Genomic DNA, 23,964 nt, shown 5'->3' with positions numbered 1-23,964 from the left:
TCACAGGAGTAAATTCCTCCTAGACAGAAGGACCTGCATTCCCTCTAAGGAAGGCATTTGTATTAATAATAGCCTGAGTGGGAGTGACACATCTGTGGTGTCACTCCTGGTGGCCACAGATTGACCTAACCTATCAAGTTTTCATTAAGCTGCCCAGAAACGTATGCAGAATAATATGAGAACTGACAGAGGAAAACTGTTCCCTGACAATTTCTGAGAAAACTTTTTACTGTCTCTAGAATGAAATGTTTTTTCCTTGAAAACAATGTCAAGCAGAGTTGTGCTGACTTGGTGCTGTCTGCTCACCGACCTTGTTGGTGCTCATTTTCATGTGACATTTTGGCTTTCATGAGCAATGACATGTCAGTGAAAGTACTTTTAGCAGCATGTGCTTGGATTGCACTCCAGTATTATTCCATTTCTGCAGTTCCACTGATGTGAAGGAATTAGAAGGCTCACTGTCCTTCCACACCACCAAAAAACGGCTCTTTGGTCCATATTTTCCCTGTAATGGTGCCAACCCCTTTAGCATTTCCTCAGCCTGGATTTTTATTTGGTTTAGAAATTATGAAACAATAAGGGGTGGAGAACAGATTCTATTGTACTGTTGCATAATTCTGTAGTTGTGTTCTTAGTTATTCTGTTTCTTGCACTTCTGAACAAGCAAAACATGCTAAAAATGAATTTAAGCTACACTTTGTGGGGTGGGTGTGCTAAAACCAGAAAATCCTTTCTACCAGGATACATCTAAAGTTAGGTCAGTGTTGAATAATGTATTCCCAGAGTGCAATAGCTCAAAGGAATGGCCCATCTTCCCACGGAGTCTGTTTTCCATATAGAAATTCCCATCTTATATCAACTTTAGCTCCTGCTCTTCCTATTTCAGTACAGTCAAAAATATTGGAAGAAACCCATATCCCCTTTAAATTTGTACTAAATAAAGAAATATAATTATTATTATTATTATTTATTTATATTTTCTACAGAAATACATATGTATATATGCATACATAAAATATATACACACATATATATATAAACCTATACATAAGACCTTTTTCTATTTATCTGCTCTTTTACAGTCATGCTTGGTTGGTTGGTGTTTGACCACAACCAGGATTTTTAAGAACTGACATTAATTGTAAGTAATTACATTTATTCAAAGATAGAACTTAACATTATTAACAGTATTGTTCACATCCCTGTCTCTACAAAGCATGGAACAGAAAAATATACATTCCCTTCCTCCCATTCAAACAGCTGTGGAGAACCAACCCTTGTCTCTCTTATCCACATGAGAAGCTCTTTGGAAAAAAAAGATAAGTAAGATAAGTAGCCTTTGTGCTCATGTTGACATATGTTGTTAAAAACCAAGTGCTACCAGTACATTTTTAAGGTGCTGATACAGCTTCCTAATCAGGACATTACAACATTTTACACATTGAAATACTACACTCCAAGGAAATAGTGACTATTTAGTAACTCTCTGCATCTCCTGTAAAATTCATATTTAATTTTCTTTTAGGCAAAGAGCAGATACAAAATTTAGCTCCTTAGTGTCACTTGTTTTACTACAGCTTTTAAACATTTTCATTTTGTGCATAAACCAGCTTTAAAATACTCAGAGAACTCTTACAGAAATTAATGTACTCAAAATAAAAGTTAATCTGTGAAGCAAGAATGAGTCTAGTTACCCAAAAAAATTACTTCTGGGTCCATACAGCACAATTTGCTTTTTTTTCAAATAAGATGTATCTACAAATTATAAAATACTTGTCCAATATCCATAGTTTCATTTTTTCTTAAAATAGTATATAAAGGCTGAAAATAGGAAAAATTGTTACAATTTTAGTTTCAAAGCAAAATGAAGAAAGACTTCAGCACACTTACAAATCCATCCAAGTGTGCCAGGAACAGCAAACTGCAAAGGTGGCACATCTGTGCAAACAATGGTTATTGTTGACTTGAATCCCTAAATTGTCCCATCTGAGCCCCTCAGCGTTGGAGAACAGGGGGCACAAAGAGTGATGGCCCCTGTTCAGTGCAGCTCCCACACTGGGAAAAGCTCCCAACTCCTCTGGAAACAGGAGAGGGAAAACAACTGGAGCTGGGACATCACACAGCTACCACTGGGACAGTGCCAATAACAGTCCATGACTTACTGGACTTCACTGGTCATCCTGTAAAGATTTTTTCACAGGGATTAAGATGCTTTTTTAGACAAAGCAAAAGACCCTGAGTATCCTGAATCCATGTGTCATCTTATTATTTTATTTTACTAAAATTAATTTCAAAATAGGATGGAATCCTTAATTTTTATTTGGCTGCATCTAAAACTTCTTTGTGTGCTTCTGACTCCTACCAATGACCATTACACCTGCAATAAAACTGGTTTGGGATTGATTGAATTAGGCATATGTTTCCTCATCACATTTAAAGAGGGATTCTGGAGATGAAGGGTGAACGAAGAAATTCTGTGGCTGTTTGTGTTGATAATGACAAAATATTGTTACCTTCAAACTCTGAATATGCTGACACTACTTTGGCTCTGGAAAAAATTTCTAGGGAGCTTGCTACAGGCAATTTAGTAGAATCAGCTGAGAAATGCAGCTTGTTCCTTAACCAGCTATCCAGAGCTGCTTCCAGGCAGTTCCCTGGAGCTGGAGCCTTGCATTCAGCTTGATGGGGAGCTGCATCTTTCTGTCTATTCAGCTTTAGACCTTGAAAGCTCCCTGACATCTCAGTCCTGCATTTCCAGATCCTGCTGAGCAATTGCTTGTTCTTAGTCTGGTTGTGCTGCCGTGGTCACTCCCAACAGGAACAGTCACCCCATGGCAGCTGAGCAGCTGAAGCACACAAAAAATAGCCTATGTTTCCTTTTTTTCTTAGATCTCATTCTTTATAAATATGATCTCAAATTAAAGATTAAAATGAAATAAAAATAAATAATCACTAATATTTTACATAAAAGGATTAAAACATTATGGAACTGCAGCTCCTTTTCATAGGATTTCTTTCCAACAGTATTTTGGGTCAATGTCAAGTGATGGAAATCAGTGCAACTCCCAACCATTTCAGAATCAGGCTCCTTTTAGCAATCCTTATTCTATATAAAAAAACCCAACCCAACAAATCCTTTTATTGATATTTTATATCGATGTAAATGTTCAACTGTTTGCAACAGTTTTAGAACAAATGCACGTTCTTTCCTTTGACAATCAAACAAAACAATTTAAGAAGAACTTCTGTAGTAGAATCACTGTAAGAAATCTTAAGAAAGTATTGTTAGAACTCCAAGACGTGTGCAGCTCTTGATTTGTCCAGAGTTTGCATGCAGGTGATGTCCAATATAAATATTCCCTGTTTGAAAATGGAGAGCACCTGTGGACAGGCAGACAAATCTTTTGAAGTCTCTTCAGCCCTCTGAGACCTCGAGCGATTTCCTTGAAATCTGGAGTTGTTCCTCAGTTGGACTGAGGGTCATTTCGGAAATGCATTGCAGAAGGTTCAAAAAACTGCAAGGCAAGTTTAGAGAGAAGGTTAATTATGGGTTGTTACCAACTGTTAACAAAAACTGGGCAAACCAACAAACCATGTGATTTCTGACTCACAGCAGACTTAAAAGAGAACTGCATGACAGGGGAGAACCCTCTTAGAATCTGATGCTCGTTGCCTGGCTCATCAAAGCTCAGTTAAGTGTGTGTGGAAATGGCTGTTTCCCTGAACTTTATTTTGCAAGTGTTTAAATTGAAACATGATATAACAACATATCCTGCCAGCTTTGTGGATAACAACATACCAGAGTCAAATACTGTTCCAGTTCTTGTTTCTTTCTCTGTTGTTTTCTCCCCACTTGCCATCATCAGCATCTCATCTTCCTCAGCTCCTCCCCTAACTCCCCTCCTGCCATCGTACTGAGCTCTCTGTGTCCACACAATACCCAGGACTCAGCACATTTAGCCCAGTTAGTGAGGGTGTATCTTTCTCTGCTCCCAAACAAAAAGGTGGCCTCTGCTTGTTTCTCCGTGGTTTATCATCAAAGGTTTAAGATCATCTCCCTCTTTAGTGTCATTCACTCCATCATTCCAAGTTTTATTACATGAAAAACTGTAATATAATGTTACATATAAAAATTAAAATAGATAGATTTAGAAATAAGATGTGTAAGATGATGTGAAAACGTCATATGCATTGTGAACTACATGGCAGAGAAGTACTTGTAGTCTTCTCTTTAAAAGGGGACTCTTTGCATCCTAAAGCAAGCAAATTTTAAAACAAACTAAGTGTGCAATTCACCTACCAAGGTCACCATCATAAATTAGTATTCAGCTGAAGGATTTAGCAAGGTTTAAAACAAAAAAGCAAAGCCAAAATATACTGTATGACAAAATAAAAATCTAGAACAACTTCTCATTTCTCAGAAAGGTTTGTTCTCCTTTCAAGAACTTTTCATTTGGCCAATTTAGACAAATGTGTCTTGTTTGCTACTGTATAGCTGTTGGGTTTGGGAATCTCCACAACGACAGACTTTGGTGAATAATGTTCTGCTCTCCAAACTAAACTAATCAAAATCCTGGAAAGCTGCACTACAAGAACTGGTTATTTCAATGAATTTTTCCCCATTTTGTTTTAAACAAAAGCCACAGCAGCTCAGTGAAAAAAAAGCAAAGATATATAGATCTATATAGATATACAGATATATATTCAATTTACTTGAAATACCACACAAAATGTGCTTTTTAAATTGAATAAGCTAAATAATACTGTAACAATATTTAATCTATTGGGCCTGAGGGAGCCAGAAATTAAGTTGAACTGCCCTTGAACATGCCGTGCTTTGCTCACCTAACTTTTGTATCTCCTCTGCTTGACTAGAAAGGCTTACTTATTTTTAATGTTTTAAAGCAAAAAAATCCTAGTTTTCCTTGAAAGTAACAACTGGTAAAGTGATACAACATATTGATTTAGAAACCTAGCAGTGTATATCACAATCATTATTAGTTACAAATGAGTACATAAACAGGAAAATGTAATTTATGAAGAAGAGCTTGATCAACATTTTACATAATTGTTTATATTCTTCATAATTCCAAACACCCCAGCTGTCAATACTTCTCTCTTTTCTAAATGTTGCTGTTGGATTTCTGTCTGTCTATGATGCTACTACAGAACATAATTTCTGAGCTTCTGAGCATATTTGGGAGCTTGCAAAGTAGCATTTAAAAATATTTATAGTCAGCACTTTGTCATAGACTTTTTAAGTATTTTAAAAGGCTAGTTCTAATGTAACTATTAATATACGAGGTTTAGTGTAAATATTTCCTCAGTACCAGGGGAAATGGCAACTGTGTTCCAAATATTTCTAGCTGCAAAGTGTGAAGGCTGAATGGAATCCCTGGAGAGCAGCTGGGCAAGCTGAGGAACCAACCCCTCCCCAGGAGCTGCACGGTGTCCAGAAGCTGCTCGCTCCTCCCCTGCTCTGCCTGAGGGCAGGACTTTGCACACACAGGCAGCATTTTAACAGCAGGATCAGTAACTCTGGCACAAATGCTGAATTTATCACTGGCCACGTTTGGAGTGGCCAGGAGTTGGCAGCTGTGGCCTCTCGAGAGAGACATCTGCAGGAAGGTTTGGCAGAGGCAGTGCCTCCCACCTTCCTGCCCTCCCGATTCCACAGAGCTGCTTGGCAGCATCTCCAGCTCTGAGAGAGCATTTCCCACGGCACACTGGGGCAACAATCGGCCAAATTAGAGGCTGGGAGCCTCTGCCTCAGGCAGAGCCAACGTGCCCCAGGCACCTGCTCAGCACTGTCCTGGGCCCCTTGACCTGCAGCACCTCTGGGCTGTCTCAGACATTCCCTCAGCTTTCCTTTGGAGCCAGGAGAAGAAGGTCCAGCCCCACCAGCACTCACCCACAGCTCTCCAGCCCCTGTTTGGATTGATGTGGGGACTTTGTGCATTCAGTGCTATCTAAATACCCTCATTATCTCTCTAGCTGTCCTAAATAAAGCTAAATGTACCAATCATATTGACTGCAATGTACAGGGAGATCCAAAAACTCTATGGCAACGAGGCAAATGAATGTATTTTTTACTAAGGAAATGGGAAACCATTAACTGTGTTTAGGCAAAAAGGGAAAAATTAGAGATTTAAAGCATTAAAGACTTAATGGCTAATCACTGACTGATTATTCTAGACATGCCCAATTTTCAGGGCACACATCTCTTCTGGACCTCATGGATATCTCTCTCTACCTGATTCAAACAAACTTAAGCAAAGAATTTAACAGCTTTATCTGCATAAAACAGTGCAGTTTTATGAAAAAAATAGGGAAAATCAACATTAAGATGTATAAAACCAGGGATTCTTGACTCACAAACTTTATACTGCAGTTATTAATCTTTCATACTATGCATAAGAAACTTTTTTGGGGAGACTTACTGTACTACCTCACTGAGAAAACTTTAGGATATTAAAGTTCTTATCTCCTTCACTGCATTGCTTCAAAAGATAGTTCTACCATTCCTTACTGCACACAGGTAAAGAAATAGAAGAGTTAAGGTGAATTTGTTTGCCGAGAATGACATCACAGATTGTCTTACACAGCATGTTGTGCTCAGTGCAACGTGGCTGAGAGCTGAGGGTTTGCATTTGCCCTCCTCAAACAGCCCCTGTGCTGTGCTGATGCCACAGCTGCTCCAGGGCACTGCAGGCCAGGCTGGTTTGTCAGAGCAAACCTTCTGGGATTCCTCAGACAGGACTCATTGATTGCCTGGAGTCACAGGAGTACATGAACAGTTGAAATCATATTGGCCAAGTAAACATATATTATAAACAAGTATTCAGAAAATTAACTACTCACTTCCATGGTGTCTTTTGAAAGATAAACCACCCAGTACACCAGGTTGAATCCTGCAAATGCCACTGGAAAGAGGATCCTGGAATACTGGTCTATTTTACTGGCACCTCCAATAGCTGGTGGTTGTGGTGGGGCTGGTGGAGGCACAGACACTGCCTGACACTGGGATACAGTGTTTGATATTATGCTGGGTTCAGGAGACTGCTCTGCCTGAGATGTTACAGAGTTTACTCGCTTCTTCAGGTTAGAGTTGGAGTCAGAGTGCTGTGGAAGAAAAGAAGGAGGAGGGGAGAGGAAAAAAGAGGGTGATTTTTGGATACCGAGTCTTAGGTTTTGTGATCATTAGGCTTCTCTCCACCTTTCTGATTTTATCATTGCTTCTCTGCTATAGTGCAACCTAAGGAAATCACAGAAATACTGCAAATATACAGAGGTATGTTTGTGGCCTAAGGCTTTGCTGGAAAAACAGGACAGAATATGTGCTTTTCATATTTTTAATGTAGTAATACATGGAAGCTACAAGAGAGAAAAAGAAAAGATGGAGCTAAATGGAGAGGAAGGTAATGATGCATCTAAGTTGCAATATATTGGTATGACTCAAGTTTATGCAGATATGGATGAAGTTTAAACAAGATAACACACATGGCTGGTTCAAGCACAGTCTTCCCTGCATGAACCCAGGGATAAGCTCAGTAAACACTCCCTGAATGAAGTCGAGCTGTCACACAAGAGCTACAAAATTGCTGCACAAAAGGCAATGGAGTAACTTTACAGGTGCTGAAGACATGAATGTTAAATTGTGTTGTTTTTTCTAGGATGAAATTTCCTTTTCAAATATATCTCATGATTCCCACAGCGTTTCCATGCATTTGACTGAAGACAAATGTACTTAACTGTAATGGGGCAATTTTTATTTTCATTTATGGTAAAATGAAACCAAATGACTCCCATATTTTGTGCAATATTCATAGCCAGGTCCAATTATTCTCAGAAAGCTGTAAGAAAACTCCTATGAAAATCCAGCCAGAGCTCAGGAACGTTTAGAGCTTACCTTTTAGTTACTAGGCTCACAAGTATATTCATTATGTACATCTGTTTTATTTGTGGCCAAGTTGCCATTATTTTACTTTCACAAGAGTAGAAGTAATAGGTTTCTTCCTTGCAGAAATGGTTTAGGAACAGGGTCTGCCACAGGCTCCAAGCCTAATGGATATCAGTTACCCACTTTCACAGGAGTGTCAAATAGGAGAAAAATTTCAAAAACCTTGTTCCCACTGCCATATCCCAGGACTGCCATTAGTGGATGTGGGGAAGCAGCCAAAAGATTCATCTGATGGTTGAGAAAATACAGAAGAATGCCAAGAGTGTTGAGTTGGTTTTTATTGTTTCAATGAGGTGCTGTGGGGTTCTAACAGTTATTGATGAGGTGCTGTGCTGTTCTAACAATTACTGTTTTGATGAGGTGCAGTGCTGTTCTAACAGGTATTGATGGGGTGCTGTGGGGTTCTAACAGGTATTGTTTTGATGAGGTGCATTGCTGTTCTAACAGTTATGGTTTTGATGAGGTGCAGTGCTGTTCTAACAGGTATGGTTTTGATGAGGTGCAGTGCTGTTCTAACAGGTATGGTTTTGATGAGGTGCAGTGCTGTTCTAACAGGTATTGTTTTGATGGGGTGCAGTGCTGTTCTAACAGGTATGGTTTTGATGGGGTGCAGTGCTGTTCTAACAGGTATTGTTTTGATGGGGTGCAGTGCTGTTCTAACAGGTATGGTTTTGATGGGGTGCAGTGCTGTTCTAACAGGTATGGTTTTGATGGGGTGCTCTGCTGTTCTAACAGGTATGGTTTTGATGGGGTGCAGTGCTGTTCTAACAGGTATGGTTTTGATGAGGTGCAGTGCTGTTCTAACAGGTATGGTTTTGATGGGGTGCAGTGCTGTTCTAACAGGTATGGTTTTGATGGGGTGCTCTGCTGTTCTAACCCAGAGCGACAGAAATGGCTCAGGCTCTCAAACACAAAGCTAACATACAACAGTTTAGTTGAGCTTGAGCCTAAATCTTTGTCAATAAAGAACTGAAAAAAATCACTTCCTGGATTATTGCTGAAAAATTGCACAACATACAGATATTCTTGGGTTAGATAAGTAGCTTTTTTGGTCAGCAGAACTTGATGGCCAAATGACTGAAGCAGGTGAGGGAAGTCTTAGACAACGTAAATAACTGGCAATATAACAGCATAGACATCTATAGTAAAATGGAAGGGTAACATTTGAATGGTTTTAAGGTAGAAAAGTGCTGTTAGATATGCAATGTCCAAAGGCATTCTTTGGGAGTGATTTAATGACAACCATTCACTTAAATGTACTCCACTGTCAGCATTTCTGGGATTTATCTTGCAGGATTTCTAAGCATGGGAACAGATTTTGGGCAATCAGATAAATGACTGGGTCACTAAAGGGAAAAGCAGCATTTTCTGAAATACATTGCCTATTCTTGTACTTGGGCCGCAATTTCTAGATAACAGACTAGCCTAACACACCTGGTGTCCCCTGGATGATTTAAAATATAGTTATAACAGGAATTATCCTTTCAGCAGTCAGTGTTACTGTCAGAGAATCAGAACAAGGGACGTTGCTACAACATGAGCTCTGCTCATGGATGAATGGACTGGTATCCAACTAAAATTAGGGAGAGATGATTTTAGTCTGAATAAAAAGAGAACAACATTTTATTTGAAAAAAAAAAAAAAAGGTACTTTTTCTGTATTTCTCTCTCTTACCTATTGCCCTTCTTCTTCCCCTACAACCCATCACCACTTCCAACATGCCCTCTATACATTATATGGTTGTTGCCATGTTTGGAATGGTGTTAAACAGCATTCCTGCTCTGGGGCTGTGCCTATCTGGAACACAGATGTTTGGGGTTGTATTTTCCAGTAACACAGCAAGAAACAGAGCGATTTAAATGGGGGATGATCTCCAGATGTGTCACAGGAACAGAAAGAGGGTTATCCATGTCCACTTGCACTAATCAGAACAATAATCCCTCTCTCACACAGACACACTGAGCTGCCTGGCTGCTCCCAGTCAAGTTGCTGCCCTGTCTGCCTGCCCTGCTTTGAGCTGAACTGGACAGGCTGGAAGGTATCTTGGCTTTCACTGTACTGGGGAATAACTTCACCTTTGTGGAGAATAAGTGGTTCCAAAAAATGTAAGTGTTAAGATGAATTTTAGCCCTTTTAGTCCTACAATATTGTGGTATAAGGTGGGTCAAATTCTGCTCTGGATCATTCAAGCATGAATCAGTAATTGTTGTGCTCCAGTGATGGAGTTAATAGTAAGTAGAACAGATGTAACATATGGTCTGTGGATGATGTTCAGTACTGAGCATATTTAGAATGTGGAGGTAGTAAAATCTTTGTGATCATTTGAATAGGCACTTGGAAAAGTGTAAACTCAGGGTCAAGTGTATTTTCTTGTGTACCACTATGAAGGATATGGAATTCTAAGTCCAAATTTCTCTCCCACATGCAATGAAGATGTTTCTCATTATGGTAGCTGACTGTAGACCAGACTTGCTGCCCCAGAACCACAACTCATATATTTCATTGGAATTCACTACAGTTGAGTTCTGAACACCAACTACAGTAATTTGTCTACTATATTTAGATTTAACTTCTCCTTTTGACAAAGGTTACCCACAATAACATCATGAAACATTAACAGAACACAGAGAAAATGCAGTGAACAGCTTATTTTGCATAGTTCCCAGAGCCAATCCCTCAGAAAGTAAGGAGTGTGTTCCAGGGAGCCTGAAGAGTGGCACAGTGTCATAATGAAATATTGGCTTTGCTGAAGTCACTGAACCCTGAGGCAGAGCAGTGCTTTGGCACTCCTGTGGAATGTTGGTCCCATCGGGCAATTAAACTTGCCACTGTCTCTGCCCACCCAGTGACACAGAACAGATTGCCAGGGCCTTGTTTAGTGTGATCCCAGAACACTGGGCTGGACAAAGCCTGGTGTGTCTGTGCTCTGTAAGGCACAGTCTGCCTTCTATTAAGCTTTTGCAGCCAAGCAATCCCATCCCCTGGAAAGCCCACAGAGCAGTCTCATCTTGTCCATAAAGGTGCTGCTCCCTCACAACTCTCCTCAATATCACTAGAACTTGCTTATTCTCAGAATATCTCAGGAGGCTTTCAGCAAATTTCTTGGCTTCCAGATTTCAAAAAATACAGCATATATAACTGAGGAGTAAACAGAATTCTTTGTCTGCCTTCTCTGATTTTGATGTGGATGGTAACTGTGATTTATGAATGCACTTTGTTCTTATGTTTCTTTCCCTCAAGAGATTTCTATAATTCATATTTGTAGAATTCTCGGCTCTTCTCTGTTGCTTTGTACTGCAAATACATATTCTCACTATCAGTTTAGTTTATGATCTAACAGTAACAGTATCTTAAATATGCAACTCAGATACTGGCTGACTTTAAACAAATTAATATCTCTATGTCTTTACTTGTCTCTCTTTTACTCACTCACATCTCTTTTTCCTGGCAGCAATGCAGCAAAATATACTCTAAACGTTTAGATAAAAATAATGGGTTATTTTCCTTTTCTTTATAATTTATTGGATTAAAGATATTGACCTTTGCTAATGTCACAAAACATACACACAAAAAACCCAACCCAGAACCAAAACTCAATGCCTGTAAAGGGCAGAATGCTAAATTAAACACATAACATCCTTTGTCTCTGCTCATCAGTAGATACAGTTTGAGCAGTTTCAAACATTTGTATGACACACATGACAGCACATGCTAATGACTCAGATCCCAAAGAGGGAGATAACATGGATTAGCCCCTCCATCCAACAGTGGGATCTGTAAAAACTGCTCAGCTATTGAACAATCCACATGCAGCATCTTGCAGCAGGAAAGTTCATCACATTATGTAACATCTTCTTTTGGCCATGCCCAAAGGTACCTCATTCTTTACAGCCCTGTGCGGTTTCAGCATCCATCTCCTGACAGACAATCATTATAACCCCTAATTTAGACATTTCTTTGCATATCCCATCTGTGGGATCTGATTCAAAAGATGTCTATTGCAAACAGCTATAAACAGTGTCCTGCACAATTAAAAGCTGACTATAGTTTAGAAGTCATTAACAGCCCTACCTTTAGGCATCTCTTTAGGAAATTTAGGTTCCCTTTGCTGGAAATATTATGAGGAATAACAAGCAGATTGGTTTTCATCATATTTTACCTTAGTAAAAGGGTTAAATTACTTAGGTTAAATAACTCACTTGGAGCATGGGAAAGCCATGTTCAAATTCTTTCTTAACCTTCAGGGCCTGAAATTCATCTTTCTCAAAATCTAGCCTAACCACCAGGTAAAGGTGATTAGGGGGAGAGGCTGTTACCTTATTATTTCAAAGCTATTTTACTTTGCATGGAAAATCTAGGGGTTTTCCATGCAAAGCAGAGGCAGAAAACATGACTTTGAAAAATATCCCCTGCCCATTGGACTAAAATTGCTGCCACATGAAGGACAGCAGAGACTGGAGCCATCGTCACCCTCTTTGCAGTGGGATGTGCTGTGGCAGAGTCTCTTCCTGACATTCATTTGTAGCATACTGGAAAAATCATATCACTGCTACAGAGCCCCTCTGCTGTCAAAATATATTTTTCTGTGAAACAGATTTAAACGTTCAGAGTCACATTTGGCTCTTAAATCTATCAGTGTCTGTCCAAAACAATCCCTGTCTCTACCTTTACTTTGCAAAATTTCTGCAGCATAGAGAAACTGCTTCAAGTGTCTAAATGAGACAGAATTACACAAACAACACTAGAGAGGTTTGTTTGAGGTTTTTTCCATAATTTAACTTACTTAATTTTGTTCTCACTGCTTCCCCGGAAAAAAGTACTGGGATTAGACTTCAGTGTTGAACAAAAAAAATGTTGAAATCAAGTTAATCTTTTTTTTTTCTTGTTTTGGAGTGTGATATCAGCTACTTCTAAATCTTCCTTACTGCTCTGCACTGGCTTTGTCAATCAGACAAATATTTATCTCAGGCAGAAACAAATAATCAGCATCTACTTTTTTTGTTGGGATGACAAAAAGTCAATATAATTGAAAGTTGCTGTTTGTTTTTAACAGTCTACCTGATGATCTGATAATTGTGAAGGAGCAGGAAGGTCTCCCTAATTTGATGGAAAATGCCATGTTCTCAGCCAAGACTTTAATGCATGTAGCTGTTTCTAGGATGGTCTCATAAAGGGTGCTTGATAATCCAAAGAGAAGCTCTCTCCCTTAGTTATACTAGAACACCCATTAAACATATTCAATATATTCTGATGTAATTAAGGAATTCTAAATCCTCTACACCAGTGACATATGGCTGCTCTGCAGTTGGCCAAGGTTCTCAAAGAAAATGAGAATCCTCTTCTGCCCAAGCCATGTTATTTTGAAGCACAGGGACAAGGCTGTGGGGAGAAGGAAGCTCTCCCAGAGGGATTTCCCTGCTCTGTGCTGTTTTCTGTTGAAACAAGAGGTCTTTCAGAAAATAACTGGGAATCAAGCTGTTACAGGGTGGTAATCTTTTGTCTTTTAAATGTAGTCTCTCACGTGGAAAGGATGTCTTTCGATCCATGGGGTGTATTCCCTGACCACCTCACAAAGCATTACTCCAAATGGTGCACTCCAGAAAGTGTCACCAATTCCCTTCTCCTGCAACTTCCAGTATTGGGATCTTCCTGCATAAAGAAAGCCATAGTGATGAAACAATAAAATTGATACAGAAAATTTACATTTGCAATGGATTAAAAAGCTAACTGTCATTGTGGTTTTTATACCTGTGTATATGTAACACCTTTGGGTTTGGCACAAGCTTGGCCACCACATGAATAAACACAGGGTTGTGTCAGGGGCCAGATGACTCCTCAGCTTGTTGCCATCGGGTTTTGCAGTGGAACACCCCTAGGTTTGTGTTTCACACAGGCCTGGCCTGCAGCTGACAGCAGAGCAAGCCAAGGCCTGGCTCAGTTAACTGAGGTCAACAGAGAGGCTTTCCTGGAGCCAGCCCAGGCCTGCTGGGCTGGGAGCACTTGGATGATCTCAGCCAGACCCCTGTCCCTCCTCCAAACCAGCACAGGTCAGCCACTGCACCAGAGCTGCTCCTGCTTCCACTAGTACAGGAGAGCAGAATTTGGGCTTCTGACATCTTTCTTTCCTGAGTGTACAGACTTTTTGACTACTGTGTGAAAAATTCTGTATATTCAAATAAAGCAATATTTTAAATAAAATTAACTAGACTGAAGGGGGAAGGCGGGTGCTTCATAGTATTTTGAAATATTTTTAATTAAAATATATAAAGATTTTCTTTTTTCCTTTTTGCATTTATATATTTAATGAAAATAAAATTGATTTCTTTCTTATGGCTTATAATGTCTTAATTTCTTTTCAATATTAATACCATTATAAGCAAAATACAACATGGCTCACAAGCATAATGCTTCCCAGTTGAAGAGCATTTGTTCTAATGAGCACCAGCAGCAAGATGCTGTGGAGCTTTGGTTTTGCTATTATATGGAACTTATCCATTATGAGTTTAGTGGTCTGAATGTACCTAAATGTACTTTAACTGCTGTTTATAAGAAAATGTGGAAACATTACTACATGGTGAATAAGGTGTTGTCCTGACACAGGCACCTCTTAGATTGACTTCCTTATTCCTTACAGACTCAGAGGTTTTGCAAAAGGTCATTCCAATTCTGTTATTCCTCTAAAAATGGAAATTGTTGTGGTAGTAAAACTGATTTTGAAACAGGAGGGCTATAGTTATAAATATATTAACATATGTTGAGAAGCAGCATTCATTACTTAGCCTGAGATGTAAGGAATAATATTTACAGGCAATTCTGACATACTTTTTTTGATACTAGAAAGGCTTCCTGTCTTTCGCATGTTCTAAAATCTATCCTTAATTTATGCTTTTTTCCCCGAACTTCCACCAACACAGATTTTTAGAGAAGTAACAGATGCCAAGTTTATGTAAAAGCTAATTACCCATCTTCCAGATGACCCACTTATGGTATGTACTGTGTCTGACAGTGATCCCATAATCATCTGGCCAAGGCACATGCTCCTTCCATTGTACACTCTCCTACAAATTCTGCAGACTTTCTGAGAACCACACTTGCCTGACCACACACACTGCCTACAGCATTGCTCAAGAGAAGTATTATGGATAACAGTCTAATGACTTTCCTTAAATATCTTACCAAATAAACATCTCTAGTAAATCATGTCTCAGATTTAAATAAACAGCATGAATAACTTAAGACTTTTCATTTTCTTGAATACGAACAATGTCTGTGATAATCAGACACGATCTGGTTACATAATCTGTTTCAGGTTAAGATCACTTTAATATTGTTTTGCATTCACTACTTCAGCTGCCTCTTCCTGTATGATGCTTATTATCAGAAAAGCAAGCAATTACCGAGACAATCTCGTCCTCTGCCGGTACAGTCGCTGCCGATAGTGCTGCTGCCAGTGCTGCTGCCCTGGCTGCCTTCCTCAGTGCTCTCTGAGCCTGAAGGTTGGTAAAGTAGTTGACAGCTGCAAACTCAATAAGTGCAGAGAAAACAAAGGCAAAACACACAGCTATGAACCAATCCATGGCGGTGGCATAGGACACCTTGGGCAAAGAATGGCGTGCGCTGATGCTGAGAGTGGTCATTGTTAGAACTGTAGTGATTCCTTGAAAACAAGAGAGAAAAAATGGGGGCATTAGAACTTTGCTTCAGCCCTGCTACTCTTAAATTCATATATATGCAAAAAAACCCCAATACCTTTTTTGTTTTAGCTGTCATCCTACGTACTAACAAACTAACAAGTATTAGTATTTTGTATTCCTAAATAACTCATCCATACTGGTTTCAGCATCTGAAAGCTCTGGACAAACTTCCTTAAAACATCAAGCAGACTGAAAGTTAGGATAATGACATTCTACACTGTGCAGCTTCTTTGAATTGTGGTAAACGTGGTTATAACAAAATTCAGGCTCAAAATATGGAGGATGCTGTCCTTGAGGGGTGGGTAAGTGAATGTTTCACAGAAATGCAGATTCACACACTGCCATTCCCCAGCAGCGATCCTCTCTTCTCCTGTTGTTGTACAAGACAGATCATGGCTTACAGAACCCTCACTGAATCAATCAAATTCTGCATTAAAAACAGTTGGAGCCTCTGATCCAAATATTTCAAGTAATAGGAGTTTGGTCCCCCGAGCTGTTGTCTTTAATCATTGGATATGTTTTTTAAGATTCAGTAACAGTATCAGGATTTGAAATCCCTGTTGTTACAGATATGGAAGGACAGAAAAGCTACTTCTCTAGAGCTGCTTATCTATTTTCACACAACAAATCTGGTCATGTAGCTCATGGGCCCCATGGAGTTCTTCACAGGAATTCATGAATTTATTCCTTCTGCTTTGGAGTGTACAGCATTAATAATGTAGGAAATATGCTTACTTCCCACTGCTGCCTGATACAGGCAAAAATGCAAGAACAAACTCATTCATTAACATATAAGCCTCTGTGACTCATATTTACTTATAATTATGCCTGCTAGGATGTGAAAACGGTGGGTATTTAAAGACTGTAAGGTGGAGAATATCCCCTTCTGCTGTTTTCTGCAGTTGGGAAAGGGGAGGTGGGAAAGTAAAAGATGTTACAATGTCATGTTGTGCTGATGAATCAATATGCTATGGATGATGCTCAGTGGAAGGGATGCAGTGTCATAGCATATTGCAGCATCCTCACTTACTATTTTCAGAGTTTTTCTGCAACTCTTTCACATGATCCAGCTTGTCAGCTGTCTGAGGTGAGCTATGTCCCAGTGCCATTACTTAATATGTTTTAATGACACACAAAGAGGAGATATAAAAACAAGTAGGATTTCTACTTCTCCCAAATCTGCCAGACTCGTTCTGTAATATCAATACAGGCGTGTTGAGCTGTATTTCAATTTCAGAAGTCCAGAGGGAACTTTTCAATATGATGTGTGATTAGATTAGAATCTGTCCATGTGCTAGTTAGCAATAAAATTTATATACTCTGTGTCTGAATAAAAACTTACTGCAGCAGGAATTTAACTTAGGAATAGGTCTCCTATTCTATTACAGATCTAGATAAGAATTCGCTCACTGTGGACTGAATATTGATGACAGGCTCTGCACTGTGGAAAACTACTTTATCAAACTGAATACCAAATTACAGTTGGTAAACTCTGCAACTGATGATTGTTTACCCTTGCCTTCACACTCTGAACACTTCTTGGTAAGTTTTGAAGAATCTGTTACATAATGCAAACACTGAAACCTGATAACTGCCATCCATTTTAGAGGTAAATAGAGTCACTAAATTATTTTGTTCTGAGAAACTGGTTTGGACACATCACTGTTATTCTACTATTAATTTCTCTTCTTTCAGTTTTGGAACTTACAAGTAAAAATGAAAACTGTTTGCAATATGATGCATTTTAAACCTTCTCTATTTTAAACTTTTCCTTTTTTCCTGAAAAAGATTGAAAGTCTTTTTTGTCAAAAGGAATTTGCCCTCTTTTCCTTAGATGAATGTATTCAGAATCCATGGGATTCTGAATGAGTAAGGACTATAAATTCACAGTGTGCCTGGGAGAACTGCAAATGGAATAAGGATTCAACGACTCTTAAAATGCCAACATGACTACTTTCCACAATACTGAGAAAGTATCTATTTTACTATTTTCATAAAATATTTTCTAAGTCCATATTTACTTATTTACTCTTCAGTATGAAATGTAAAAACTGTTATTCCAGGGTTTGGAGTCTTTATGGAGTAATTACCAAATCAGCTACAGACTTATTTGCACATTAGTTCAAGCATATAGAACTGACTTCCACTGCCCACCACCTGGCAAATATATTTTACTCAAAATGTAGAGAATGCAACTGTAGAGTCCGGAGATGCACAACAAAGCCAAATCAGGTAGCACCATGCTCAGTGCATAAACCTCCTATATATGTATTTTGTGCTTCAGTTGCAATAAACATCCTTGGAAATCTATTGCCCGATATTTTATCATTGTAAACACTTAAAAAAATCCCCCAACTGGCAGAAAATAATACTTGTAAGTGCCTAATGATGCCAAACTGCATCCCAATGCCCAACAGGAATTTCAAGAACAAAAGTGTTGATCTTCCTTCAGAGGCACCTGAAGAAGTTGTGTTCACTTAGCTTTCCAAACAGTTTGCAATGCTTTTATGAATATCATTTCATGCAGGTAGGAAATACCAGTTGACTGAAATCAATTTATACAAATCCTGTAACCTGCTAAGTACAATTCTAGGCTCATTATGAATTATGAGACTTGCATCATTTATGCTTAGAGAACTTATTGATGCTTTTTGTCACTGAAGACAAGTCTCACAAAGAGACTTTTTGCATAGAAATACTGGGTTAATAGAAAATAGGGTTGCAAAATATGTACATGTGGGTAGTGGATTCATGAAGTTTCTGACAAGATTTAGTATTTTTATTTTTGTTTTTATAGAAATAACAGCTGTGAGTGAAAGTCTGCCCCTTATCAACAAATGTAGTTTCAGAGCAGCTCAGCATTGAAGGGGGGGGAGGCTGTCAAATTTAATAGCACTAAAAAATAAGGAGACTCCCAACTTTAATTCAAAGCACTGGAAAGACTCGAGCCCTGCCATGGGCACGTTACAAGCCCGCTGTTGGTGCCACTGAGCTGTGTCCATGGAAAGCCCTTCCAGCTGTTCAGATACCTGAGCAGCCAAGGGCAGGGAGCACTGCAGAATGACTGCTCCAGGAGGTACCTTATGGCAGAGAGAAGCATTCCATGCCATGGGATTTTACTTTTTCTTTTAAAGTTTTAGCACATACTGGTTTCACAAAATGACAGATCCACAGGACAAAAATTCCTCTTTAGAAAATGGAGAGGTTGACGTTTACTCTGAAATTGTCCCTTCCCGCATAAAAAAATATATTGAAAAATATCACAAATAAGTCTGGCTGATCAAACATTTTGACCAAAGAATTTTGACCCTCATGGACAGATTGAATATTATTTAGTTTCATTTTAGTATTTACTTTTGTTCACTGAAACGTCCCAGCTGTGTTTCCCAATCCTCACTGGATTACAGTATCTGACACAAAGGATTCAATACAGTGAATGAAATGAATGATAAAGGAACAAAACACAAATACCAGCCACAGTTCTTGCTGGAACAGATTCTTTGTTGATCCAAAACACAACTTGAGACAGGACTACAGTCATGATGCATGGAATGTATGTCTGAATGAGATAGTAGCCTATTTTCCTTTGAAGATGGAAATAGAGCAGCTGAAGGGAATATTCGCCTAAAACAAACAAGCAATGAAAGGAATGAATGAATGATACATGTGATGCTGAGCTGTTCAAAGACCTCAGTGCAGCATACCAAAAACTGTTCTGGCTGGAACAGACTCCTTGTTAATCCAGAAAGACACCTGAGAAAGAATGACTGTCATAATGCATGGAGTGTAAATCTGTATCATGAAGTAGCCCATCTTCCTTTGCAAGTGGAAATAAACTGTCATGATTACATATTCACCTGTTAAGAGACAAATATGTCAGCATTATTTTGGCAACATATGAGTAAACATTATTGGCTTAAACCCAACGTAATATGTTCTGAGGAAATCACTTACAGGCCTCCTAGTGGATAATAAAAATAAGCTGCTTAAAAAAAGGTAAAGTGACCTTATGGAAACAAAGGAGAATAATATTCTTTTTTTTTTCACTGGGGCAGGGAGGCAGGTGGAATTCTTCCAAATCTCATGAAAAGTTCTATGTTTAAAGAGGCTGTATTGAAAAGCTATCTTTTAAGAGACAATGGTTAGTCTATCCAAGGACTTTAGTTTTTAGAATAACAAAAGATAGTTAAACTAATTTGGTTCAATATGAGAAAAACCCTGTAATTTATTTTCAAGATGTGTTTTATAATGTCAGTAGTTCCCACATGGCTCCATCTTACCTGTGTTAGATTTAATTGTTTCACTAGATACAGTTTGTCCTATGAGGTCATACTGGAGAAGACTGGAAGACTCCTGTGGTACTTCTACAGAATGCAGGGGTCCTTTTTTCCAAGTATAAATTATTTCACTTTTTGGATAAGCATCTGAGTTACAGAGGGAAAAATTACCATTACTAATTATGTATTTTCTAAGCAATGGAAAAAATAAGTAGAATAATCCCTTTTGTGGCCCAAGTGACTGTAAAAACATGGATGCTGCTCTTACCCTTATTAATGACAAAATGAAACCTCCTCAACAATAAGAGAATGGCTGAGGTGGGACCTGATATGCACTAGCTTTGGTTTCTTAATTTGCTTTAAAACACATACACTGAGTACCACGGCTCAACTAAATATTTTCAGAATTGATTAACACAGATCTACTAAATATTTTCAAAACTATAAGTAATATAGTTCCTTCTTGAGGGACCAACTTTGACTACTAGATGTATAAAATAATCAACAATAAAATATGCTTCAACAGTCACCCTTCGGTGAATCAGTCCATGTCCTTATGAATGGTCTGAGCCTCAGAGGAAAAAGAATTCCAGTATAAAAATATAATAAAAAATTTCAGCTATGTCATTAAGTAATGTCTTAGGATCTCACTTCTGATCTTCTCACATACATGTAGACCAACGTGTTACTATAATGAACTGAGAGATGCAGACAAACTTACAGCTCCCAAACTTCAGTGGACAAGCATGTCCATCCATAGGGAAGTTCACCAACCGCATGGGACAATCAGCATTAATGGTTAGTCTGGAACACATCAGAGTAGGTGACAATGAAAAAAATGGTATGCAGGAACTGCTGATAGAATCAAAAATAAAGGTCAACCAAAATCAGAAAAATAGGCTCTCACCTCATTGTGTAAAGAATAGTTCCATTCTGCATAATTCTAAAAAGTTTGTTAGGAGTTGTCATATTATGAGCAATTGATTTTTTTCCATTTCTAAAAAATGTGTCTGGTGTCCAAATTTTACTGACCATTAAATTGTTCAATCTCAAAATTTCAGTTGGCCCACTAAACTTCAACCTCTCATCAGTCCATGTCTGCCGAAAGAAGACGTCCATTGTGTATTCCTGTGGAGAATAAAGAGGTGGTTGACTCCTGTGTGGGGGTCAGCAGTCCTGAGTGCCTGTATGAACAGGAACTCCATGACACAACCTAACACACATGCCAATGGCACTTCATTTACTGCTTAAACACCCAATCCTATTACCATTAAATAGTTATTAAAAAAAAGTCGTCCATGAAAACATATCCTATTTTCTTATTATTTGAAGAATAGGTAGAAGTGAATCAGTGAGCAGGTAATTCGATATGAGTAAGGAAAAAAACCTCACTGTCCTCTCAGAGATAATGATTTAATTCCAAGTGACTGAGGTTTAAATGTCTAATTTAGTATCCTTTCAAAGTGCAAAACCTAACTATCAACGTTTAATTGCCAGAAACAAAAAGACTTGCTCAGTCAATCTTCTGCAGCTTCCTTTGGATATTCACAAAGAAAAGACTGATCTGACTGAATCACTTCACAGTAGGATTATGGTGTCAAGTTAATATTAGTCTATGTTATTTTTTTTCAAGAATTCTTAGTAATATTTTCACAAGCCTTCAGAAAGGAGCTCCCTGCAAAAGTTGCTTAGGAAATGGAGCTAAACCTTTGCTGGGGTCAAGTTTTGTGAGAATGCAAGGTTGTGCCTTCTCTTGGATTGACTGATGAAGAGCTGCGGGAAAACTTTTGGTTGTACGTGGAGCCCACAGCTCCTTGCCTGCAAGCCGGACTGCAGGCTTAGGCAGCAGCTGTTGGAGAGGGTGTACAAGGGCAAAACAGCAACCCAAGTCCAGAATGAGAACAGCAATGCCATCCTCACTCCCAGGACACTTTCCTGGGCTGCTGCTGGAATGACAGAGTTCACCCAAGTCTGCAGCTCCCTGAATTTGGGGGCACCCAGCATGGCAAGGGGCAGCTGTCTCTGAAGCGGCACCACTCCCCTGCAGCTGCTCCTAAGGTCGTCTCCTTCCAGGCAGCATTCCTGCAAAACTGTACCGGGCCACAGGTGCTCACAATCTTCTTAACGGGGCTAACGAGGCGTCTTTAACCCCTGGCCCGTGCCCTCACCCGAGGCTGTGTCCCTCAGGCTGTCGCTGCCGGGAAATAGCTGGATGCGGCTCCAGCCAAACTGCTCTGCTGGGCCCTAGAGATTGTCAAGGAGATTAAGCCTCGTAATCTGCTTTAATGACGGTCAACGCAGATGCCACCCTAATGAATCCCGAGAAAAGAGAGCAGGGGCGGCGAGGGGGCCCTTACCATCTCCACGTCGGACACCGGCCCGAAGCTGGTCACGTAGATGTCCGTTTTCACTTCGGTCACGGCGCCTGTGGGACACAGAGCGGGGATGGGACACGGAGCGGGGCTGGGACACGGAGCGGGGCTGGGACACGGAGCGGGGCTGGGACACGGAGCGGGGCCGGGACACGGAACGGGACCGGGGGCGGAGGGCCCGAGGCCGGCAGGGCCCCCTTGGTGCGAGGGCAGCACCGGAGCCGCCCCGCGAGAGCCGGGGCCGGGCACGGGCCCTTCGCCGCCCGCTCTGTGGGTTCCAGCGCCCCCCCCCCCCCGACCCCTCCTGAGGGCCCCAGAGCTCCCGCCCGCCCTTCCCCACAGCCGCCCCCAGGGCACGGCCCCGCCACCTCCGAATCCCGGCCGGAGCCTGTTGTCGTAGCCGTCCAACAACTTGTCGAGGATCCGGGTGATGTTTTCCGAGTACAGGTCCGCTCCGTCGCCCTGGTCCCCCAGCGCTTTCCCCAGGCTGCGGGGAGAGGTGAGTCCCGCATCACCCTCCCGCTGTGGGCCCCGGGGCAGGGCAGGGGGCTCGGCCCCGTCCCGCTCCCCGGGGCCGGAGGGAGCCGTCGGGGCCGGTGTCACTCACCTGACGGCGACACAGGCCCAGGCGATGAGCAGAGCCATGCCAGGCCAGGCCATCCCGCAGGGCTGTGCGGGGCCGCCCCGGTACCCCAGGCCCGTCAGCTGGAGCTCATGGTCCCTGCGGGAGCGGGCGGGCTGCGGCTCAGCCCCGGCCGGCCCGGCTGTGCCCGGTGCGGGCAGTGCGGGCTGGGCTGTCCGGGCTGGGCTGGGCTGTCCGGGCTGGGCTGGGCTGTCCGTGCGTGTCCCGCCGGGCGGGCTCCGCTCACTGCTCCGGGGCGGGAATTAGGGTTTGGAGGGACGGTGCGCGGTCGGAGAGCAGTGACAATAATCGAATAAGGCATTAGGGGAGATTAAAAGGAAGAAATCCACTGCTAGTTTTGGCATGGAATTAGCAGGGACCCGTTAGGAAATCTGGAAAAGCACTGGCATCTTGCTGATAGAGATTATGTTAGAAATGGCTTCAGCTTTTATTATGTTTATGGTTCACAGGGAGATTATTATGCAGCTTCTGCATCATTAAAACTTGGGGGGGAGGGCCTACAATAAACTGGGGTTTTTAACCTTTCTCAACACTTTTCCTCTTCAGTTCTTCCTCTTCAGATCTCTTCTGTACAAAGGTCTTGAGTATCTAAACATTAATCTTTGAAGATTGAACAGTAAAAGTTGGTCCTGGTTCAGGTTTCTGGATTGTTTTTGGATTTTTTTTTTTTTTAATACTAAGCTGTTTTGAAGGGTTATAGATGCAGATTTCACTCAGACTTTAAACCAAGGCATTACTAGGACTTTTGTTGGAACTGGAGCTCCTTACTTTTAAACCACTGGGATTATATATCATTACTAATTTTGTCCTGATAAGTAGTGACTGGATCATTACTGTCCCCTCCTTCAGTAAGTGTGTTAACATATTCAGCCCTAAAGGAAAAAAAGTTCAGTCAGCTCCAGCTTTTTCTGGGGCCTTATTACTTCTCACAGAGCCAGTGACTGACATAGCACCCGGGTCATCTAGATACACTCTAAACAAATTGGGTCAGTTTTCTTTCCTCATGGTAATACAGATG

The 23,964-nt window shown here is 40.5% G+C and overlaps 1 protein-coding gene and 1 long non-coding RNA gene across 5 annotated transcripts in view; one reads left to right on the top strand and one right to left on the bottom strand.

Annotated features, from left to right (window-relative positions):
- Positions 1–1,048: 1,048 nt before the first annotated feature.
- GABRA6 (gamma-aminobutyric acid type A receptor subunit alpha6) lies at positions 1,049–23,078 on the bottom strand. Of its 4 annotated transcripts, none has more exons than XM_032702829.1 (10): positions 22,911–23,078; positions 22,672–22,790; positions 22,289–22,356; positions 20,839–21,059; positions 20,653–20,735; positions 19,935–20,078; positions 19,359–19,511; positions 15,358–15,617; positions 6,862–7,122; positions 1,049–3,515 (listed from the first exon to the last, which is right to left on the bottom strand). In XM_032702829.1, the coding sequence occupies exons 1-10, from the start codon at positions 22,961–22,963 to the stop codon at positions 3,465–3,467; spliced, it is 1,413 nt and encodes a 470-aa protein (XP_032558720.1). In that variant the 5' UTR covers positions 22,964–23,078; the 3' UTR covers positions 1,049–3,464. The 4 variants fall into 4 exon arrangements, with proteins under 4 accessions (XP_032558720.1, XP_032558722.1, XP_032558723.1 ...); XM_032702831.1 differs by lacking the exon at positions 19,359–19,511 and adding an exon at positions 19,126–19,278; XM_032702832.1 differs by lacking the exon at positions 1,049–3,515 and having other exon boundaries at positions 6,850–7,122.
- LOC116794281 overlaps positions 1,086–23,964 on the top strand; it is a 37,855-nt gene continuing 14,976 nt past the window's right edge. Inside the window, exons 1-2 of the long non-coding RNA XR_004359743.1 lie at positions 1,086–1,141; positions 9,914–10,065. This is a non-coding gene — a long non-coding RNA (uncharacterized LOC116794281). The remainder of the gene's footprint in view (positions 1,142–9,913; positions 10,066–23,964) is intronic.

The sequence above is a fragment of the Chiroxiphia lanceolata genome, chromosome 15 (genome assembly GCF_009829145.1).
Source record: "Chiroxiphia lanceolata isolate bChiLan1 chromosome 15, bChiLan1.pri, whole genome shotgun sequence".
NCBI lineage: Eukaryota > Metazoa > Chordata > Aves > Passeriformes > Pipridae > Chiroxiphia > Chiroxiphia lanceolata.
Note: the sequence above shows the minus strand (reverse complement) of the source record. Positions and strands in the feature narration are given on the sequence as shown.